The sequence below is a fragment of the Tachysurus fulvidraco genome, chromosome 6 (assembly GCF_022655615.1).
Source record: "Tachysurus fulvidraco isolate hzauxx_2018 chromosome 6, HZAU_PFXX_2.0, whole genome shotgun sequence".
In the NCBI taxonomy this organism is placed as follows: Eukaryota; Metazoa; Chordata; class Actinopteri; order Siluriformes; family Bagridae; genus Tachysurus; species Tachysurus fulvidraco.
In genome coordinates this window covers 23,708,592-23,728,777 of record NC_062523.1, presented here as the reverse complement: position 1 = coordinate 23,728,777, position 20,186 = coordinate 23,708,592, and the positions used below count along the sequence as shown (strand labels likewise).

General features: G+C 38.7%; 2 protein-coding genes across 4 annotated transcripts in view; one reads left to right on the top strand and one right to left on the bottom strand.

Annotated features, from left to right (window-relative positions):
• acp6 (acid phosphatase 6, lysophosphatidic) overlaps positions 1–19,103 on the top strand; it is a 27,488-nt gene extending 8,385 nt beyond the window's left edge. For 2 of the 3 annotated variants that reach the window (XM_027143613.2, XM_047814769.1), the window contains exon 11: positions 1–455. This exon is cut by the window's left edge and continues 317 nt beyond it. The gene's annotated coding sequence lies outside the window, so the exon portion shown is untranslated. Of the gene's footprint in view, positions 456–19,079 lie in introns of those variants that run through there. The other variant, XM_047814768.1, reaches the window with a different exon arrangement.
• On the bottom strand, positions 7,339–15,943 carry si:dkey-229b18.3. Its single transcript, XM_027143617.2, has 8 exons — positions 15,559–15,943; positions 14,213–14,621; positions 13,016–13,089; positions 12,694–12,928; positions 9,571–11,807; positions 9,213–9,422; positions 8,921–9,023; positions 7,339–8,821 (listed from the first exon to the last, which is right to left on the bottom strand). The coding sequence occupies exons 2-7, from the start codon at positions 14,529–14,531 to the stop codon at positions 8,922–8,924; spliced, it is 3,177 nt and encodes a 1,058-aa protein (XP_026999418.1). The 5' UTR covers positions 14,532–14,621; positions 15,559–15,943; the 3' UTR covers positions 7,339–8,821; position 8,921.
• Positions 19,104–20,186: the final 1,083 nt, after the last annotated feature.

Sequence of the window (20,186 nt, the reverse complement as noted above, 5' to 3'; positions counted from 1 at the left end):
CTGTACTTATTTGCAGTTATACAAGTACGAAGTTTCTAATCATATCGTCAGTCACATATCACCAGAACACAAATCATGCGGTATGCAAGATATTATGTAAGCATACTCAAATTCAGAACGAAGCATCAGACAAAAAGGGAAATGGCCCTGAAAAGTGGTTGTTTATTTATTATAAAGTAATCAGTAATGTATCACTCGGGGTCCAGTATTACATTGGTTTATTTGTGCTCTTTGGATTTGAGTGTGTGCTTATTTCCCCCTCTGTGGGGTATCTTACTGTACTTCTAGCATATAGACGACGTGAAAGTATTTGGTTTCACCTGTTTTTGCGGATAACGTATTTGGTTTCACCTGTTTTTGCGGATTTAAATGAACTTTACTTTTTTATTAGTAAATATTATAAGTATGCTCAGTCGTGGTGTTAAAGCTTAAAATAAATTACTGAGTAGTTGTAAGTCTTTGTGTCTAAATATTTTTAACAAAGTATGCACAGAAAAGGGTTTGCCACTTTTTAAACATAACTTCAATCAATTATATAAACTAAATTACAGATCTGAAAGAGTAGGTGTTAGGAAAAGCCATTAAAATCAGGTGATTAAAGGTAATGTTTATTAATACAAGTTATAGTGAGTCTATAAGAAATGGATAGTTTAGTTATTTTGCCTGCATATGGTACAAGACAATGTTTTGGTTCCTCCCCCCTTCAGTCTTCACTTGAACAGCTTCAAGTGAATCCTATCCCTATTTAGCCTCAGCATCCTGTTTCCTGTTTTGGATCTTCATGTGATAGACTTCCGCCCATCCACCAAGGTTTGATAAGTTGTACATTTTGAAATGCTTTTCTGCTCATCATATTTGTAAATGGTGGCTATTTGAGTTACTATAGCCTTCCTGTAAGAACCAATCAAGCCATTCTCCTCTGGCCTTTCTCATCAAAGCATTTCTGCCTGTAATCTCACTGGATGATTTGGGGTTTTCTGGGGGGGTTTCACACCATTGCGTAAACTGCAGATGAGCAGTTTCTAAAATAATCAGACCCTATTGTCTGGCACCAATAACTATGTCAAAGATCAAGTCACTGAAATCATATTTCTTTCTGATTCCAATTTATGATGTGAACATTAACTGAAGCTCTTGATCTATATGTGAGTGATCTATGCATTTCACTGTTTCTACATGATCCAAATTCAGACAGTCCTGAATTATAATACAGGGTGTACCAAATGTCTCAATACATTGGGAAAATAAACACTTTCAGCAGAACACACATGGAGTCATTGCTCCCAACTTTGCTGCCAAACTGCCAAATCTCAGTTTGGCAGCAGTGTCGTGCGTGACCTGGTTGCCATGTGTCCTGTTAAAGTCTATTGCAACCTTGTGACAGCTTCCTGATCCAGCATTTCTTTTTTAAACTTACAATCTATCTGAAAGTAATATACAAATATGTAAACCATTTTGCTTAAAAGTGTTCATTTCCACTTTGTATAGAGACTTTCGTATATGACCAAAAGTAAAATAAGTTTGTTCTTCACGGCAGTTTTGAGTCTTCTGGGAAACCTTTAGGCTGTTTTTTTTTATGTAGATTGCAGTGATTTGTGCCCATTCAGCTACAAGAGTATTAGTGAACTCGGGTATTGATTTCGAGCAATGAGGCCCGATGCATAGTCAGCGTTCTAGTTCATCCCAAAGGTGTTCGGTGGGGTTGAGATCAGAGCCCTGTGCAGGACACTCAACTTCTTCCACATTGCTAAACCATTTCTTTATGAAGCTCCGTTTTTGCCCAGGTGCTTTGTCACGCTGAAACAGGTTTGGACCTTTTAGTTCCAATCTAAGAAGGGAAATCTTAATGTCACAGAGTCATTCTATAGGATCATGTGCTTCCAACTTTGAGGGAATGGAAGTCAGGTTTCCACATGGTTTTAGCCATATTATATATTTGCTTCACATTTCAGTGTTTCAGAATCACCTTCTATATACACTCTCAAATGTTTGATCTGTAGTTGGCCCACCCGTATAACAGCTTCAACTCTTTGGGAAGACTTTCCACAAGGTTTAGGAGTGTGTCTATGGGAATTGTTGACCTTTCTATTAGAAGTCAATCACTGATGTTGGACTAAAAGGCCTGGCTCCGCTCTAATTCATCACAAAGGTGTTCTATCGGGTTTGTGGTGCAGTCTAATCAAGTTCCCCCACACCAAACACACTCATCATGTGTTTATGATACTTGCTTTGTGGACTGGTGCACAGTCATGTTGGAACAAGAAGGGGTCATCCCCAATCTGTTTCTGCAAAGTTGGGAGCATGAAATTGTCCAAAATGTCTTGGTATACTGAGCAATATGTGTTAATGTTATTGTACTTAAGTGGCCAAACCCAACCCCTTGAAAAACAACCCCACACCATAATCCTCCTCCACCAATCTTTACACTTGGCACAATGCAGTCAGGAAATTGCTGTTCTCCTGGGAATCCCAGACTCATCTATCGAATTGCCAGACAGAGAAGTTTGATTCGTCAATACAGAGAACACATCTCCACTTATCTAGAGTCCAGTGGTGCTGAGCTTTACACCACTGAATATCATGCTTTGCAAAGCACCTGGTGATATAAGGCTTAGATGCAGCTGCTCGGTCATGGAAACCCATTCCATGTAGCTCTCCACACAATGTTCTTGAGCTAATCTGAAGGCTACACGAAGTTTGGAGGTCTGTAGCTATTGACTCTGCGGAAAGTTGTTGACAATGTGCGCCTCTGCATGCTCTGATCCCGCTCTGGGATTTTATATGGTCTACCACTTCATTGCTGTGTTGCTGTCTTTCCCAATTGCTTCCACTCTGTTATAATACCATTAACAGTGGAATATTTAGTTGTGAGGAAATTTTACGAATGAACACTTGGTAACCCATCACGGTACCACGCTTGAATTCACTGAGCTCCTGAGAGCAACCCATTCTTTCACAAATGTTTGTAGAATCAATCTCCATACATAGGTGCTTGATTTTTTTACATCTGTGGCCAATTTGCTGATGAATAGTCTGACTTTGAGAATAAAGGCATCTAATTCCAGGGTAGGGGAAGTTCAGATCTTTTCAGTGAGGAGTATTGACCCTTTTGTTATGCAAAAAGAGATGTTGCTGCTAAGAGTAACAGGTTTAACAGTATTCAACACAGAATCCAGAGCCATGTGATTATGCAAAACATTTTGAACTTGGTCACTTGGTCCCTGATTCACAGGACCATCAACATGGACTTTCTTTAACATTAATGCTTCATTTGCTTATGATTATATAGAGTACTCTACAGGACTGCTGTTTGTGGCAAGAATTTGAGTAAACGTCCTTTTGTTAATCAAGTTAATATGTAACAAGATCACAATGCTTCATCAGGATTCAAAAGTATTGGGCAGCTTTAGACACTTTTTATTCCTTTTTTTTTCTCATTTTCATTCCAGTTAAAGCCCATCACAACTGCCATCTATGGCACCTGTACTTTGAACTAGAGATGTGCACAGGACTAGAACATGATATCTTCTAATGAACTTGCTAGTATTTCTCCCAAAAATGAACACATAAATCAATTCACAGTGCCCCAATGCTGAAGAATGAAATGCATAAATGAAATTGGGGAATAGAAGCCTTTATAATTGCCACATAATCATTACAGCACAGTAATAAATACTTTTCTTTGCCTAGCCCAATTTCGAGCAAAGGGTAACCCATAATACAGCACCCCTGGAGCAGACAGGGTTAATGGCCCAACACTGGCAGCTTAGCATGAATCTTTCATTCAGCAACCCAGAGCCTTAGCCACTTGAGCCTAGATGGCCTAACAAACACCCTGCAAGCTATACACTTCGATGTTAATGATTGGAGCCTTTCTTTGTCCATCAATCTCCATATCTGATCACATGCAATAATTATAATTGGCACACATACATCATAATGGAATTATTTTCTTTGCATCCACCTTCGGAGGATGAAGTCAGAGAGCAGGGAGGGTTGAGGGCCTTGCTCAACAGTGGCAGCTTGGCTTGAAACATTTTACTACATACTGCATCATCTATACATGGTTGAAATGACCATTAAAAGCTTCTTGACTTGACTTCAATCATCAACCCAGAGCCTTAACCACTTGAGCCGCCACTTCCCCAAATGTCAAGCCAAATGCACGTCTACCACGAACACACACTTTAAATGTTGGCTAGAATGACTCTGTCCTTGTACTGTATGTGCAATATCTTCTACTACGTCACTTTTTAAAACTGCATTAAAAATATTTACAATGTTAAGAATGTTTATTTAACTATGATTACAATACATAAATAGAGTTTATTCATTTATTTTATTTGTATTTATTTTGTATTTTAATGACATTATATTGCTATTTAACTATCACATTTATGCCTATGAGCAAGACTGAGGTGATGGCAGCAAGGAGAAACTCCATGAGATGTTATGATGAAGAAACCTTGAGAAGAACCACATACTCATTTGGGTGACACTGGACAGTAAATAATGTAAATGTAAATAATGTCCTTTCTACAACAGTTTGTAGTCGAGTGGAATTGTGTAACCGAGAGCCCCTGAGCTACTAATAGATCAGAATCATTTCTGAGTTCATTATAGACATAACACTAATTCCTTCCTGCCGAAGCCTCCAAATGTTCACTGATGAAGACCTGAGCACAAAGCTGACCGACGCAGTGGCAGTTCAAAGAAAGTGCGAGATTCTCCAAGTGATTCTATCCACAGCAATCCCATGCTGTCCATGCAGATCTATACCAGCAGAGAGTCTCACAAATATAAATGTTTATTTTTTTAGTATTCTTTATGCACAGGACCATAAATTGTTAGATGAGACACATTTGCTGTTAAATGATGTATGTGATGTAAACACAACAGAAATGCTGCTGTCAACATCTCTTGAACAGTGTGGGAGGTTGTATGGCTCAGAAAGTGTTCATATTGCTTCGTTCGGCACTAGAGATTTTTTTTATATAACTTTTGTTCATTGATTGAGCTCACAATGTGCAAATCATTAAATTAGAACAGTGTGTATATTTGAAACACCTTAAAAATGTCAGCGGAATTTTGTTTTTATTTGTTCAGTCCAGCTTATATTGAGATTGTATTGTTTTTGCTTAGTAATCAGTTGCTTTGGATTTAATTGACTTTGGTCTTTTTAAATGGTCCTGGATAATTCGCATAGATTACATCTGTGTGCAAAAAAAGTATAAAAAAAAAAGTGGCTTACAGTGGCACAATGGTTATGATGTTTGCCTTGCACTTCCAGGGTTGGGGTTTGATTCCTGCCTTTTCTTCATGTATGTTTTCCCTGTGTTTAAGAGGTTTCCTCCTTTACTCCAAAGACAGGAGATGAAGGCTTATTGGTATCTCTAAATTGTCTGTAGTGTGTGAATGTGTGATTCTGACCTGCAATAGGTTAGCACACTATCCAGGGTGTCCCCTGGGTTAGACTCCTGGTTCCCTGCAACTCTGTGCAGGATAAGTGGTACAGAAATGGATAGATATGGGGGGAGAAAAGATTAAAAAAGCACTGAAATGTTTTTTCAGATTTATAGAAGAGCTACAACCATATAAAGGAAATATGAATGCACTGTACGCTCTGCGCTTCGATGTAATTAATGATTCTGTGTACAACGTGCTGTATGATTCATGTGCTGTATAATATATGAATTGTTCTGATCTCAGTTTTGGTTCTTGTGTAGCTTTTTTAGACAAAAGCAAATTACTATGCGGACATGAATGTATCTGTTGTATGGTTTAAACCAGCCTTTGTGAACAATAAAGAGTAGATGCAGTGTGTATGTTGGTAATATCTGCTTTTAAAGGGTAGTGTGGATAAACTACTCTTTTTCCTTATCAAGCAGAATGTCTGTAATTGAGTGGCAGATATAATATAAAGGATTATCTATAATGAAGACAAACTGTTATATATCCTTGGATATCCTTGGCCTAACAGGTGGTGAACTAAAGGGATTTGAAACTGAGCAGACTTTCATTTCTTTTTAATGAAACTGTAATAATTATGATGTACATGCATAAATACTTTTTACTACAAATCAAAAGTGTCATTTTGTATGTGTTCCACAACGCTTAAATGCAATATCCATCAGGAAATGACTTGCAGGAATGTACTGACTATTCATCCAGTCACATGATGCTTTAGGCTTTGTAGCTCAGTGCATTAGGTGTTTACTGCATGGAAGGTTGTGTTTGAATCCCAGCACCACCAAATTGACACTGCAGGGCCCTTGAGCAAGGCCCTTAACCCTCAGATGCTTATTTTGTGGTACAATATACTATAAATTATTTAAAAGAAATGCCAAAATCCCTGCAGCTTTCGGACCTGCGCGTGTTTATACTTACAAATGTAAGATTTGTCAATGTAGAGGATTTTAAGAATTCCTGCAGGATGTCACATGCCTTTCAGAATGTGTGGAATTCCTGAATGACACCTTCATATTCCCTATGCGAGGACTCCGATTCCTTTTTAAGGCAAAACTTAGATCAGGAATTGATTATAAGGGAATACTGGGCCCTCAAGCATAATTGAGTAAATTATGTAAGATTTCCATTCTGTGCATTTAAATAACATTTTTGCATGATGTGACTGCCAAAATATTTTTTCTTTCCGTGAAGAGGTCTGGATTTAATTAATTAACAAACTTTTAAAATGCTTCACTTTAGTAATATAGTCATAGTGATGAAGCATCATCACCCTCACCACCATCTCAGAGCTAAACGGAAACTTTCTAAACACATAGAATGCTGTGCTAAAAATACTAACATTCGTTTGTTTTTAAAACAATTGAAAGATTTCTAACGGAGAGCATTTCTTAGAACATAAACGTTCAGACAAATCTTGTCTTCATGATTGAAACCCAGGGTTTTTTTTTTTCTTCTGATGACGCAGAAGGTTGGAGGCAGTTAAACAGGCAGCTATGGGTGGGGATGAAAGTCATTAAAGTATATTTATATTACATATATTTATTTGATTTTAGTGATACTTGTTTTTCCTTATTATGGTTTTAAGGTATTTCATATTTGGATTTATAAGCTCGAAAGCTGAAAATTTCTGAATCTTATTACCAAGTTAATGCTAACATTTTGCAATCAATCCTCACCTCAATTATTTTGAATCAATTACAGTTAAGTAGCTAAATCCTCAGTGTCCATTTAACATACATGTTAAAGTTAAAAGTAAAAAATGAGCACATAAGTGCTTAGTAGGGAAATGCCACTTGAAGCCTGAAATACATATCAAACATCTGTCTTTGAAAATAATTTATATTTGGGCTTACATGGAACAAGTCTGTAGAGATTTCTGTACACATTTTATTGTAGAAGAGAAAATAATTGACTTTTTTTGGAGGCCACATCAGAATTTTTGTTTAAATGCACAATAGTACACAAAACAACTACAGTGGATTTTCATGTTTACCACAATTAGGGTCATGCATATTTATTTATTTAAAAAAAAAAAAAATTACTAAAACTGTTAAAGATTGTTAAAGAAAAGCTGACAGTGGGCTGTGCTGATACACTGATGCCTTACATCTTATAGTAACATCCTGATATGATCCCATCAATGCGAAGTACTTACAGAAGATGCCACAGACTAGACTGAAATAAAAAATATTTTCAGATCACAAAAAGTAGAGACCCAATTTTCTTTTGTGCTTTGTATATTAATTCGAAACCCATCATCACTGTGTTTAGTGGTATGACAATATTGCCACACGATTGCAGAGTAAAATTCAAAATTTATTTATCTTGATATTGGTCTTTTTACAGTTTGAAAGCATCTGTGGTTTCAGACTAAAATCACTACATTTAAAACTTCATACAACTTCACTGCATTAAATCCTGTGGAAGCTTTGGATCTTTAAAAAAAAAAAAAAAAACGAAAAAACCTCTCAATCTGAGAAGGTATTCCATTGCCTCGATAAAAATTAATTTCCAAAAGAGCAATATACGGAAAACGTATCCGACATTGTAAAAAGTCACATTTAGACCTGTTGGGATTCCCTTATTTTAAATCAGAGATACGAAATCTGCCCTTCAACAAAGATTAAGATGGCAAATATAAGCAAAGAAAGGCATTTTCATCTAGTCAATAGCAGTAAATCTTATTTCATCCAACCACCCCTTTTCATTTCGAGAATGATTCAGTGCCGCTATGCTCCTCGGTCTTATTTTGTCTTATTGATCATTCTCAAATTATCGTGAACAAAGCGCAGATCAAAAGCCTCCACCTCAGCCACCATTCAAGTAGATCCCAGAACTCTCACCTGACCACTTGGTAAGTATTCTTAGGTTTCAAAACAAAGCTACCTTTTTAAGTGCACTCAAGATTATACTATTTATAAAAAATAACTGTAATAACAATAACATAATTGCAGTAATTACAATAGTAGTAATCTTCTTAAAGCATTCTACACAATCCTCATTTACAAATATTGCCATTACCACCAGGCTCCATCCCCTGAGAGAAACATCAATGGTTCAAGTTCCCCATCTAACTAAACAGCAAAACATCTTTAGTTTAGTTATTTAAATAACAATTACAATTATTGTACGGGGGGTGAGGGGGGGGGGGAGAAAAAAGAAAAAAGAATCACAGAATACCAATAACCATAATTACATCTATAGACTGAACTTCATTCTCATGTAACACATTCAGGTATTTACAGTTTATATTAAAAAAAAAAAAAAAAGTTTAAGGAAAGAAAAAAAAAAAAAAAAAAAAAAAAAAAAAAAAAAAAAAAACGTTTCACTGTTTTGTCCCAGTGTTCTTCACCTGTGGAATTTAGAAGAGTGTTAAATATGTATGTTACAGCATAAATACTTGATGTACCAATAATCTATTTATTGATTGATTTATACAATTGCACGTTACCTTAAGAGGAAGCAATGCACTGCCGGCATTTGTAGAGTTTAGGATTGTGTGTCCTTATGTGGTTTCTTACATTTTTCTGCCTGAAGAACGTCTTACTGCACAACTGTAGCAAAAATGTGAGAGTCAAAAAAATGAGGGTAGTAGATCTTGGTATAATGTTGACAAGTTGAAAACAAACACGTTTCACACTGCAAAACTCAAAAACACTAAAGGATTGAGTAAGGTATTGCATTAAGTAGAGAACTACTAAGAGAGAGATGACAGCAGTGTCATATAGTCATCTATAACTTACAGGACATGGCCAGTGTTTCCCTTCAATGTGCCTGATTCGGTGCATGATGAGTCCATCACAGTCTTTGTAAGACGCTCTACACTGTAGGCACACATGGGCACTGCCAGAGGACTGACCACGGGAACCCTTTTGTTGGTTGATGCGTGCACGTCGGATGGACTCCAGCATAACGGTGTGCCGACTGCTCACAGGATACAGCTTGTTTACATTCTACATATGGAAAAAAAATGTAATTTGGTCATTTTTATGTATATGTAATTTACACGAATTACTCGCTCATTAAAGCTTTCTACAGAAATTTGCTGCTTTACAAAGACTTCAAAATTCACATTATATGAATACACACAATCAGTTTTACCTTTGTCTTTGGTGGCTCTTTCTTAACCTTACAGCTCCCTTTGCTGTCTGTTGGCAGTAATAAACTTCTATTAGCTTTTGACTGCTGGGATACGTCTATCTTTTCCTCTTCCTTCTTCACTCGGACAAGCACCCTTTGAGAAGAGGAAGTTGACCTGTTGCCAAGCCCAGCCCAGTGAGGTCCATTTAGCCCGGATCCCTCTGACGTAATCCTTGCTCTAATCCGATCTCTTTTGACAATGCCAGGTGATGTGTTGCTATGGGAAGCACTACTGTGGGAGACAGAGCGAGTCAAACAGATGTCCACACTCTCCTCCTCTCTCTTGATTCCACCTGATGGTCGGCAAAGCCCGAAGAGAAAACCTTGGTCTAAGAGTTTCACAGGTGGTTTGCTCTGACGTTTACCCAAGTCAGAAGCATCACTATTTAGGAAAGGCTGGGTCAGGGGCAGAGGGTCTGCTGGCTCTTCTTTTATAACCTTATACAAAGGATTATTATAGTGCTGGTGGTTGGCATTGGAAAAATCCCAACCTTGTGTACCCGCAAGATCTCCCACCTTATCTTCTGTTCTCTTTCTGGGTGCCATGTTCTTTTTGTTCTCTCTGATGCTGTTTGATTTACACACTTCTCTTGTCTGTTTGGTCTTTATTTGGACTGACTTGTTTTGACTTTTGCGTTTGTCTGTGGTGGAACGTCCAATGTTGTAGCGCAACATACGCTTTGATTCTGTGGTAGTGATTCTAAGCGAGCGATCTACGGGTGGACCACCCTTAGGGGCTGATACTCTGGCTTTAGAAGGAGCTACTGTGGGTAACTTACTGTGCCGTGTACCTCCGCGGGAGGGGGCAGTGTGTGAGATGGCATACTCTTGGGGTTCCTGTTTTGTCCTTGGTGTAGCTTTCTTTGGATGGGTGTGGGCTCCTTGTACTTTAACCCTTTCTCTGCCTGGAGGTCGAGGTAACTGTTTGTTTGGGCTGGTAGAATGGTTTCTTAAGGGACGTTCAGTATAAGACGCTACTGATTCTACCTTCATTGATTGACTGCGTGTGGTCCTAACACTCAGATGTCCAATTTGACCAGCTGTGGTGTTTTTACTTTTGATTTTTTTATCCATGGTGATATGGGGTTCTACTTTAATCACTTTTTTCAGTAGATCCATTCTGGTCATGTCACAAAGGGACATTGTGGAGCTGACTCCTATTAAACCTCCCAGGCCAGACCCAATTCCCCCTAGACTTTGTGTGCGGGGTTTGCGTCGGGCAGTGAGAGAGTAGTCACTCACTTTCGACTTCCTAAGTCTCTTTTTTTGTCCCCACCCAGTGAGCTCTTCTGGGCCAGGCACTAGAGACTTCCTCTGTAAGCCAAGGAAACTAAGTAGTCGATATTTCTCCTGAGCACGCGGACTGTGCACTTCATCCTGTGGGATTGCACTGCACACTTCTTGCTCCTCTGCCTCCTGTTTCACCTTCACTGGGATGACTGAACTCGGCAGAGACCGGGATGCTTCTGCAGAGAAATCAGTCTTTACCCTGTATATCCGTTGATATGAGGAGGACTTCCTCTTCCTCTTGGAAGTGAGGTCAATTTTGGGCAGGAGCCTACGCAGCGCTAGTGCAGCTCCTGGTGTGGAGCGAAGCAGCCTGCGGGATGGAGAGGAGGACCGAGTGGAAGTAGAGGGAGATGTTGGGATGACTGATGATAAGGGGCGAGGGGACAATTTCCTCTTGCTGGATGGAGATTTGAAGTCCATTAGTTTCATCCTGCGAGTTGGGCTGCATGGAAAGCCATTATCCTCTGTCTGGAAACTGGAAAGGGCCTGGCTTTGGCACTGGGCAGGTATCGTTTGATCATTGCATTCTCGGTCAGATTCATCAGTCCCCTCTACTATGTGTACTCTGCTGTGCAATGTGCTATTCTGCGAAGGCTCTGAGGATCCACCTTGTCCCTTCTCCCTTTTTATTTTAAACGCTGCTGTCCTTCCTGAGGGAGAGCTTTGGTTTCTCAAGGTGTTCAGAGAGGAAATCCCAGGCATTACAGATGGCATTCCTATATTTAGCGGTTTGGAGGATTGCTGGCCAGCCTCTTGCTCACTCTGTAGAGCTGAACAGGCCTCCAGAGCAGGCCACATGCGGAGGTGGCGAGCCATTGCTGCTACCTCAGTCAGTGTGCCCAAGTTCAGTGTCAGGGTGGATGTATAGGAAAACTCAAGCAAAGCAAGCAAGCTCTCCTCACTGAAACCTAAACAGAATACAGAATAAAGGAAAAGCAATTAGCAAATCTCAGGAACAGTACATTCCTTCTTCATATGTGGTGTGCGCACAAAGCACACTCTCTTTACTCAGTTCCGGGCAGAAATTTTTTTACAATCATACATCTTAGGAATCTACATACTTAATAAGACGTGACACACTAATGCCCCTTTTCCACCGAGTGCTGGGTCAGAGCCAGAGCCTAATTTAGCACCAGTTCTTTCTTTTTTGACAGCCAAAGCACCGGCTCTGAACCAGGAAAAGTGGTTCTTAAGTAACACCAAAACGTTGCTGGTCTAGACTTAAGAACCACTTGTGTCAGAGGCTGGGGGGCGGGGCTACTGTTAGCACAGTTGATAATGTACCTTAAGTATACTAATGTTTAATACACTTTTACTTTACCGCAATATGATACATTATCAGCACACATGATAGTAGGTAGCTACATGCTAAGGCTAACTTTTTTCTGTGTTAATGATAAAATAATGTTATGTAGTTTCTCGATTACAACCTCCGTTTATACAGATTACATGAACGTACACGTTTTATTCGCCATGTTTGGATGCCAATGTAGGTTAACAAAGCCATGAGCATTAACAGTAAAGCAACATCCAACATTGTTGATGTGTTTTTGTTTGCCGCTGCTGCGCTAAATTTGCTGGGACACGTGACACGTATACAGTGACGTCAGACTCGGCTCTGTGACGGCTCTCTAGCCGGTTGAAAGGCAAACCGGTTCTTAGAAGGTTTGCCAGTGGAACCAACTTTGAACCAGCACCAGCACTAGCTCTGAACCAGCACCCGGTTCTTTTTGGTGAAAAAGGGGTATAAAATTTTGAAAAGAAAAGAAAAACAAATTGTTTAAAACAGCTTACCTGTGAGGTCAACATGTGGCTGGGGTTCAGAGGCAGAGTCCATTTCAGTAAAGAGTTCCTGGAAATACTCGCTCACGGCTGCCAACACTGCCTTGTGGGCAACAAACAAGTGGCCACTACCAGTTTTCAGTGTGATGTCACAGAACAGTCCAGCCGTTCGTTGGTTATTCAGATTGCTCAGAACTTCATGACTATGTGATTTCACCATCTTAGATATGTTCCTCAAGTTCGAGTACTAAACACACAGTAAATAACAAACATTAAAACAAGAACAAAAAGAATATAATACAAAAACAAAACAAACACAAACAAAACGACTTACCTCTGCTTTTTTAGCCTGCCTTAGGTGACATTCCTCACAGCCTTGAACAAATTCTCTGACCTGAAAGTACATTCCTGAAAATGACACACACGGTGGATTAACAAACATCACGAAACATGGCAGCATATCTCTCAGCAAACATTTTCAATAAGTGGTAAGTTAGGATAATGATTTCTACATTTAAACATTTCATGAGGGAATGAATCCTGTCAAATGTTTCCGATGTCTGCGATACTAGAGCTTCATTTATACAGTATACTATAGGGGAGTGCAAAGGAGCAGTATAGTTTTAAACATTTAATATACATTTAACATTTGATTCATGTTATCTCAAAATGATGTGTTTCAAATTATACTAAACCGTTACTGTATGAAAATAATCCATGTAGAACACTCATGTAATTTGACATGAAGATGTTTCCATTTCATTTCCATTTCCATCATTTGGCAGTCACATTTATCCAGAGCGACTTACATCTTCTCATTTTTTTCATTCATCATCTCATTCACAACCGAATGTTAAGGCTGGACCTGGGATCGAACCTGCAACCTTCCGATTGGTAGCCCAACACCTTAGCCACTAGGTTCCCACAAGCCCACTGACCCGCTGTTCTAACTCTGATGATGCCCTGATATCCTTGTTGTTGTCATTGTTGTTTTCAGTATTACTGTAAATGCAATTAAGGGAGCAGAGGCAGAAGCTTTTGGTTTATACCGACTTTTCCAGGAGTTGAGACTAATGTAAAATATGAAATGTAAAGGCTACAATGAAGTGGAAGACTTAAAATAAGTCTTCGAAAATAATTCCCAGTTAACAGGTTTGAAACTTGAGCTATGTGTATGAGGCTGAGGGGTGTTCAGAGTGGACCAGTTCGTTTCTTCACAAACAAATAGCCCAGCCTTTAAGGCGTGCGCATCTGTCGACCAAGATAACTCGAGGGAGGAATCTGACTTTCACACGTCACCGACACGGCGAAGTCGTAGATGTTGCGTCGGCGCGTGAAGAGTTTCCTAAGACAAACCCACGAGACCAGAAACGCGCACCAGGAGGAGCAAAGATGCGCGAGAAAAATCATTAAAAGGTACTGCAGCCGTGTGCGTTTTTACGCGTCCATTGTGCACAGGAAAAATACTCATTCATGTTACAAATTATTATTAGCAGTTAATAAGCTTTTAAATCCTGGAAAAACAACATACCTTCCCACCAGTAGTGTTCTGCCACTAGCCGGTACGTGTCTTCCAGGGTGTGGTGAGGACGCCCGGTCGTCCCCGCGTGGAAAGCCCGGATGGAGTGGAGCCGCTTGTCTTCGTCCAGGACCTCGCGGTACTGCAAAAAGCCTTTTTCCAACTTTTTACGGTACAGAAATCCGCCGATGTTCTCGAAGAAGGGCGACAAAGTGGTGGATGAGGAAGAGGAGGCGCCACTGAGATAGGCAGGGAAATGCTCATGTCGCTCCCTGGGACACAAGGTGTCATCACCGGAGTCGTGCGCGCTGTACGTGCGCTCTCCGGCCATTTTCACCGGCTTCCTGGTTCAAGTCTCTTTCCTTGTTATTCTTTTTTTTTCTCTCCGAAACAAAACTAGTGCTAAACTTGTTTAGACAGTCTGTTGGCATACAAGCAAGAAAACATGGGTATGATCAACAACTGACCAGCCCCTATAAATTAAGGATGCTCCAAAGGATCACTTTATAAGACTTTTCATCATGTCTTAAATTACATTAAAAAAGGCATTAAGACTAAAACCATTACTGTGGCAATGTCAAAGATCCTGTAAATCAAAATCTAAAGGAAATAGGAAGCCGACAAGGGTTAGTTAATCCACAGAGTGTGAACATGCGCAGGGTGCAATAGGGAAATCCATCCTGTGTGTGTGTGTGTGTGTGTGTGTGTGTGTGTGTGTGTCTATGATGATCAACACAACTCCATCTCATTGTAGGAGTCCAAACCTCAGCACTCAGTGTCAGCAATCAACACCAACACAATGACCTGATTAAAGTTTCCCAACAAGTTCAAGCGCGTCTCATTGCCAGTCTCTTAAACCCAGGATCATTACAAGCACAAGTGCGTGTCCACTGATGCACAGAAGTCTGAATATCACCATGTCAGATCTCTTATTAAAATAAAAGTACAGGTTTCCATGCGCACTAGGGTGTGACTTATATTTTAAGACAACTTGCACTTATAATAAAACATCAACTATGCTATAAAAGACATTAAAAAGCAGGGGTTGATGGACCTCTGTCAGCTCCAGTTACACATTCATACATAGCCTATGTAGCCAGTTAGCACAGCACACAGCCTCTTCCCGTCTCGTGTTAACTTGTGGTTTCTTTAACTCTGTAGCAACACGCTGCGGCTCTCCGTCGCCCAGCATCGGGAGTCCAACGACCTACGAGTCCTCAAACGAAACAGCAGGGGGGACTTTAAAAAGTGACGGAAATATAAACACGTCCCCGCCCGTCTAAACAGCCCTGTGAACCTTCACACGACGCTAAACTCCCATCACACGACCAAATAATCCAATTTTTTAAACTCGTCACCTTCTGCTGGTTACGGTTTGTCAACCAAACTTCTCCTCGACGCCCAACAACCTCGCCCCTCCCTACAGCGATGCCTATTAGCGGACGCTTTAAAGAGCCGCTACTACACACGCTCTCATTGGTTCACGCGGCTGTCAATCAACATCTCTCTTCCAGCCTTACACTTTTTTTTGTAGATCAAGATAGGTTGTTGACGTCAGCGAGTGAACCTGGTTAAGTTTATCATTATGGAAATTGAAGAGAGAGAGAGAGAGAGAGAGAAGAAAGGAAAAAAACACGTTTCACGTTTCGTTTACTGCGTTTTTATCTTTCTGATTCTGAATTTCGGTGTGATTTTAAATGACAGTGTTGAATCGTGGCCACGAAGGGCCTGTCTGTAGTGTACAGTGGATGGATAGCAAAAGCTGCTTTGAAATTAATAATGAATTAATTGAGCATCTTTCATCTCCTCTTGTCTTCAACCCCATCACACGTCAAGTCAGACTGAAAATCCAGACAATATGTCGACTTTAATTTAGAATTAGACACCAAAACTGATCTACTGATACACCTCTACTGTATATCAGATCAAACTAAATACTACCTAAGTTCCAATCACACATCAAGCATTTCACATTTAACACCTTTAATGATCAATAACTATTCCAATGAAATCAAAAACAGAAAATGTCTTATTCTTCATACAAATTGGAAACTGGAGACATAAAATAAACAATGAAATCTGACTCTACAGACAGATTTTATCCAGTGTGACTTACATTTTATATCCTTTTTATACAACTGAGCATTAAGGGCCTTGCTCAGGGGCCCAGCAGTGGCAGCAGGAATCGAACTCAGCAACCTTCCCGATTAGAAGCCCTACACCTTAACCACTAGGCTCCCATATACCCATATAGTAAGGAATCTTTACTGCACAGGATTCCAGTATTATTTTACATATATAACCTTATTATATGATTTAGACTTAGGCACCAGGGCATCTTCTTTATTTAATCCAATTTCATTTCAGTAGACTTTTATATTTTCATTCAAAGAAATGGTTAAAGGTTGTTTATAGACCCTAACCTTTAATATGCAGCTGCTCAGACATGCGACAGGAAGAAGTGCAGTTTTTTTAATCATCCAAAATGGGATTTAATCAAAAGCTGAATTCCTGAAGTGTTAAGAACAAAAAAGGGGGGAAACCTTTTACACTGTTTTTGCATACAATGTTTAGTCATGTTAATCCCTTTTCAGCAATCCTGTAGTTTTGTTTTTTGTTTATTCTACAGCACGTTCAATAAAACTTTTTTTTAGTTCTACACCTTCTTGTGATTTTTTTTACTCCGTTGAAAAGTCACATCATTCACAGGTTAATTAATTTTGCATTCTCTAATATAGTGCAGCAATAGCTAGTACTGAAGGATTATGAGATGCAGATCTGTTGTTAGTTTGTATGCAAAGTTAATTTTACCACCTTTGTGTTGTTATCCAATACCCTGCTCATTATTTTATTTAAACATATGTGAAAAAAACATTTTCGCACAGTGTTGTGCTTTACTTGTAGTGTATTTGTTGTGCTTTCCTTGTAGTGTATTAAGCCAAGTGAATAATAATAATATACTTATTAGATGGTATTAGTTTTTCTTCTTGGTCATAAAATACGTAAAACAATACTTTTACTTTTCTCTGTCTTACCTTGACTATACTATTTATGTCTAGGTATAGCCCAGTTAACCATAGGTGTTGGTAATCTTTCCAAACTTGACCCACAGGTTTCGTAGCTTCAGTTGTTACACCTCTGCCATTATTCCTGAGCCACCTCAGGGACAGTCATCCATAGTGTATATTAGATATGCCAAGTGGATGTTCTGTCACAGTCTCAATATTATCCAAATAAACCAGGTGCTAATTAAATTCTTTCAATATATTGAATTCATTGTATTCAATATTCATTTGACTTCCTGTAGGAACCAAATTAGCTTAACCTGCTATTTTTTAAGTGTCGTCACATGTAAGCTTTTAAGGAAGGCACTCCTGTCACAGGATGAGATGAACATTCCTTTGTAATATAAAACCGGTTTAACATTAACATTAACTTTGGTCAAATATGACCAATGTTCATTTTTCAAGGTAGAGTTGAAGGAAGCAGTAAGTATCTCCTTAAATGGACAATACTCAGTTGTGACAGCAGTATGATTTGTTCAAAGCTTTTGTTTTCCCTGATCTAATCACATCCTGATCACACACAGAGGCTTCAGAGCCTTCAGGCTCTATATACACTATGTAGCTAAACATTTGTGGATAAATGACCACCATACCCATATTTTCTTTTTGAACATCCTTTTCCAGATTTGCAGCTTTAATAACCTCCACTCTTAGATAAAGTCTTCATATTGAAGCATGTTTGAGGGAATTTGTGTTCATTCAGCCACAAGAGCATTAGTGAGTTCAGGCACTGATGTTGATCAAGGAGACCTGGGGTGCAGTTGGTCTTTCAAGTAATCCAAAAGGTGTGACAATTGCAGTGTACAAATGTCCTGAATGTCTTCATAGGCTTTATAGCATTACACATGAGAGCTCTGTACAGGCCAATCATGGTCTTCCAAAATAACATTGGACCTCACTTTGTGCACTGGGACATTCTAGAACATGTTTTGGTGAAGGGAAACTGTAATGCTACTGCATACAAACACATTATAGAAAAATGTATGCCTCCAACATCCAATAGCTTTATTTTACGTATTTCTTAATGGGTGATACATGATGCTACATATGTAAAGATTTGGTGCTTACAGCCTTTAATAATAATAATAATAATAATAATAATAATAATAATAATAATAATAATAATAATAATAATAATAATAATAATAATAAAAGACCCATAATGAAGGCAAACACAAGATTTCTTAACTTTAAGAGTAGAAGTTAAATGCATTAAAGCCAGAACTTTGAAGCAGTTTAGAAGCAGAAACTAATTTGTATGAACTTTTAAGGGCATGTAGAGTACCAATGGTTAAATATTGCGGATGTAATGAGCAGATGGTAATTCTTTATTCCATTTTAATAGAATTGCTTGTACACCTACACATTCATGAAAGAAAAAGTCTGATCTCTGTGACTTTGATCATGGCATCAAAGCTGGTATTGAAATCTTGTGCATGAGCAACAATAGCAGAAAAATATCACATCAGTTTCTACTTCTTATTAGATTAGAAGAAGAAAAAATTCTCTTCTCTTTTTCCAGTATTCAACTATCCAGGTTGGTACCCATGATCTTGACTTGGCTGTGGTCTTATGATTTTCTGCTCACCACAGTTTTAAAGAATATTAATTTAAGTTTTTTGGGTTATATTTGTTTAGTTACATTACTTAAATCTTGCAGTACAATTAAATCGACATAGATCAAATGTCCATATTTTTAACTATTTAATAAATAAAAACAGGCTTTTATGGGGTTTCCTAATTTTTTGACACACACACACACACACACACACACACACACACACACACACACACACACACACACACACACAAACACACACACACACACACACACAAACACACACACACACACACAGGTGCATATCAATAAATTAGAATGTCGTGGAAAGGTTCATTTATTTCAGTAATTCGACTCAAATAGTGAAACTTGTGTATTATATAAATTCAGAACACACAGACTGAAGTAGTTTAAGTCTTGGGTACTTTTAATTGTGATGATTTTGGCTCACATTTAACAAAAACCCACCAATTCACTCTCTCAATAAGTTTTTAGTGAATTGTTGGCCTTCTGGAACTTATGTTCATTTGCTGTATATTTACTCAATACTTGGTAAGGGCTCCTTTTGCTTTAATTACTGCCTCTATACGGCAGGGCAGTGATCAGTCTGTGGCAATGCTGAGGTTGTATGGAAACCCAGGTTTCTTTGACAGTGGCCTTCAACTCATCTGCATTTTATGGTCTCTTGTTTGTCATTTTCCTCTTGACAATACCTCATAGATTCTGTGTGCGATGACTTTGGTTTTCAAAAAAACAAATTGAGGGACCATTTTGATGGCTCAGGAAACCTTTGCAGGTGTTTTGAGTTGATTAGCTGATTGGCATGTCACTATATTCAAATTTTTTTGAGATTTTCTTTTAGCCAAAATCATCACAATTAAAAGTACCAAAGACTTAAACTACTTCAGTCTGTGTGTACTAAATTTATATAATACATGAGATTCACTATTTGAGTTGAATTGCTGAAATAAATGAACTTTTCCAGGACATTCTAATTTATTGAGATGCATATGCTGCAACATGTTTGGCTGATAGACAACTGCATGATTGTGCAGGTGTACATACAAATGTTCCTTATAAAGTGAGTGGTAAGTGTATAATTTAATTCTGGAAAATATTTTACTCATCACTAACTTGATTTTGACCATCACTGAGATATAACATAGTCCAGTCTCAGAATAGCCGCAAAAAAGTTATTATTTCAAGTTTAATTTATAGAATCACTAGTTAGTTTTGGGATTATGATCCTTATAGTCCTGTCAGCAGCCATCATCACAGTCACCCAAAGACCTTGGAATTACAAGAGTCTTGGAATTATTTCCTAGCTGGGAACAGGGAACAAAATGTTCCATACTGACTCTTC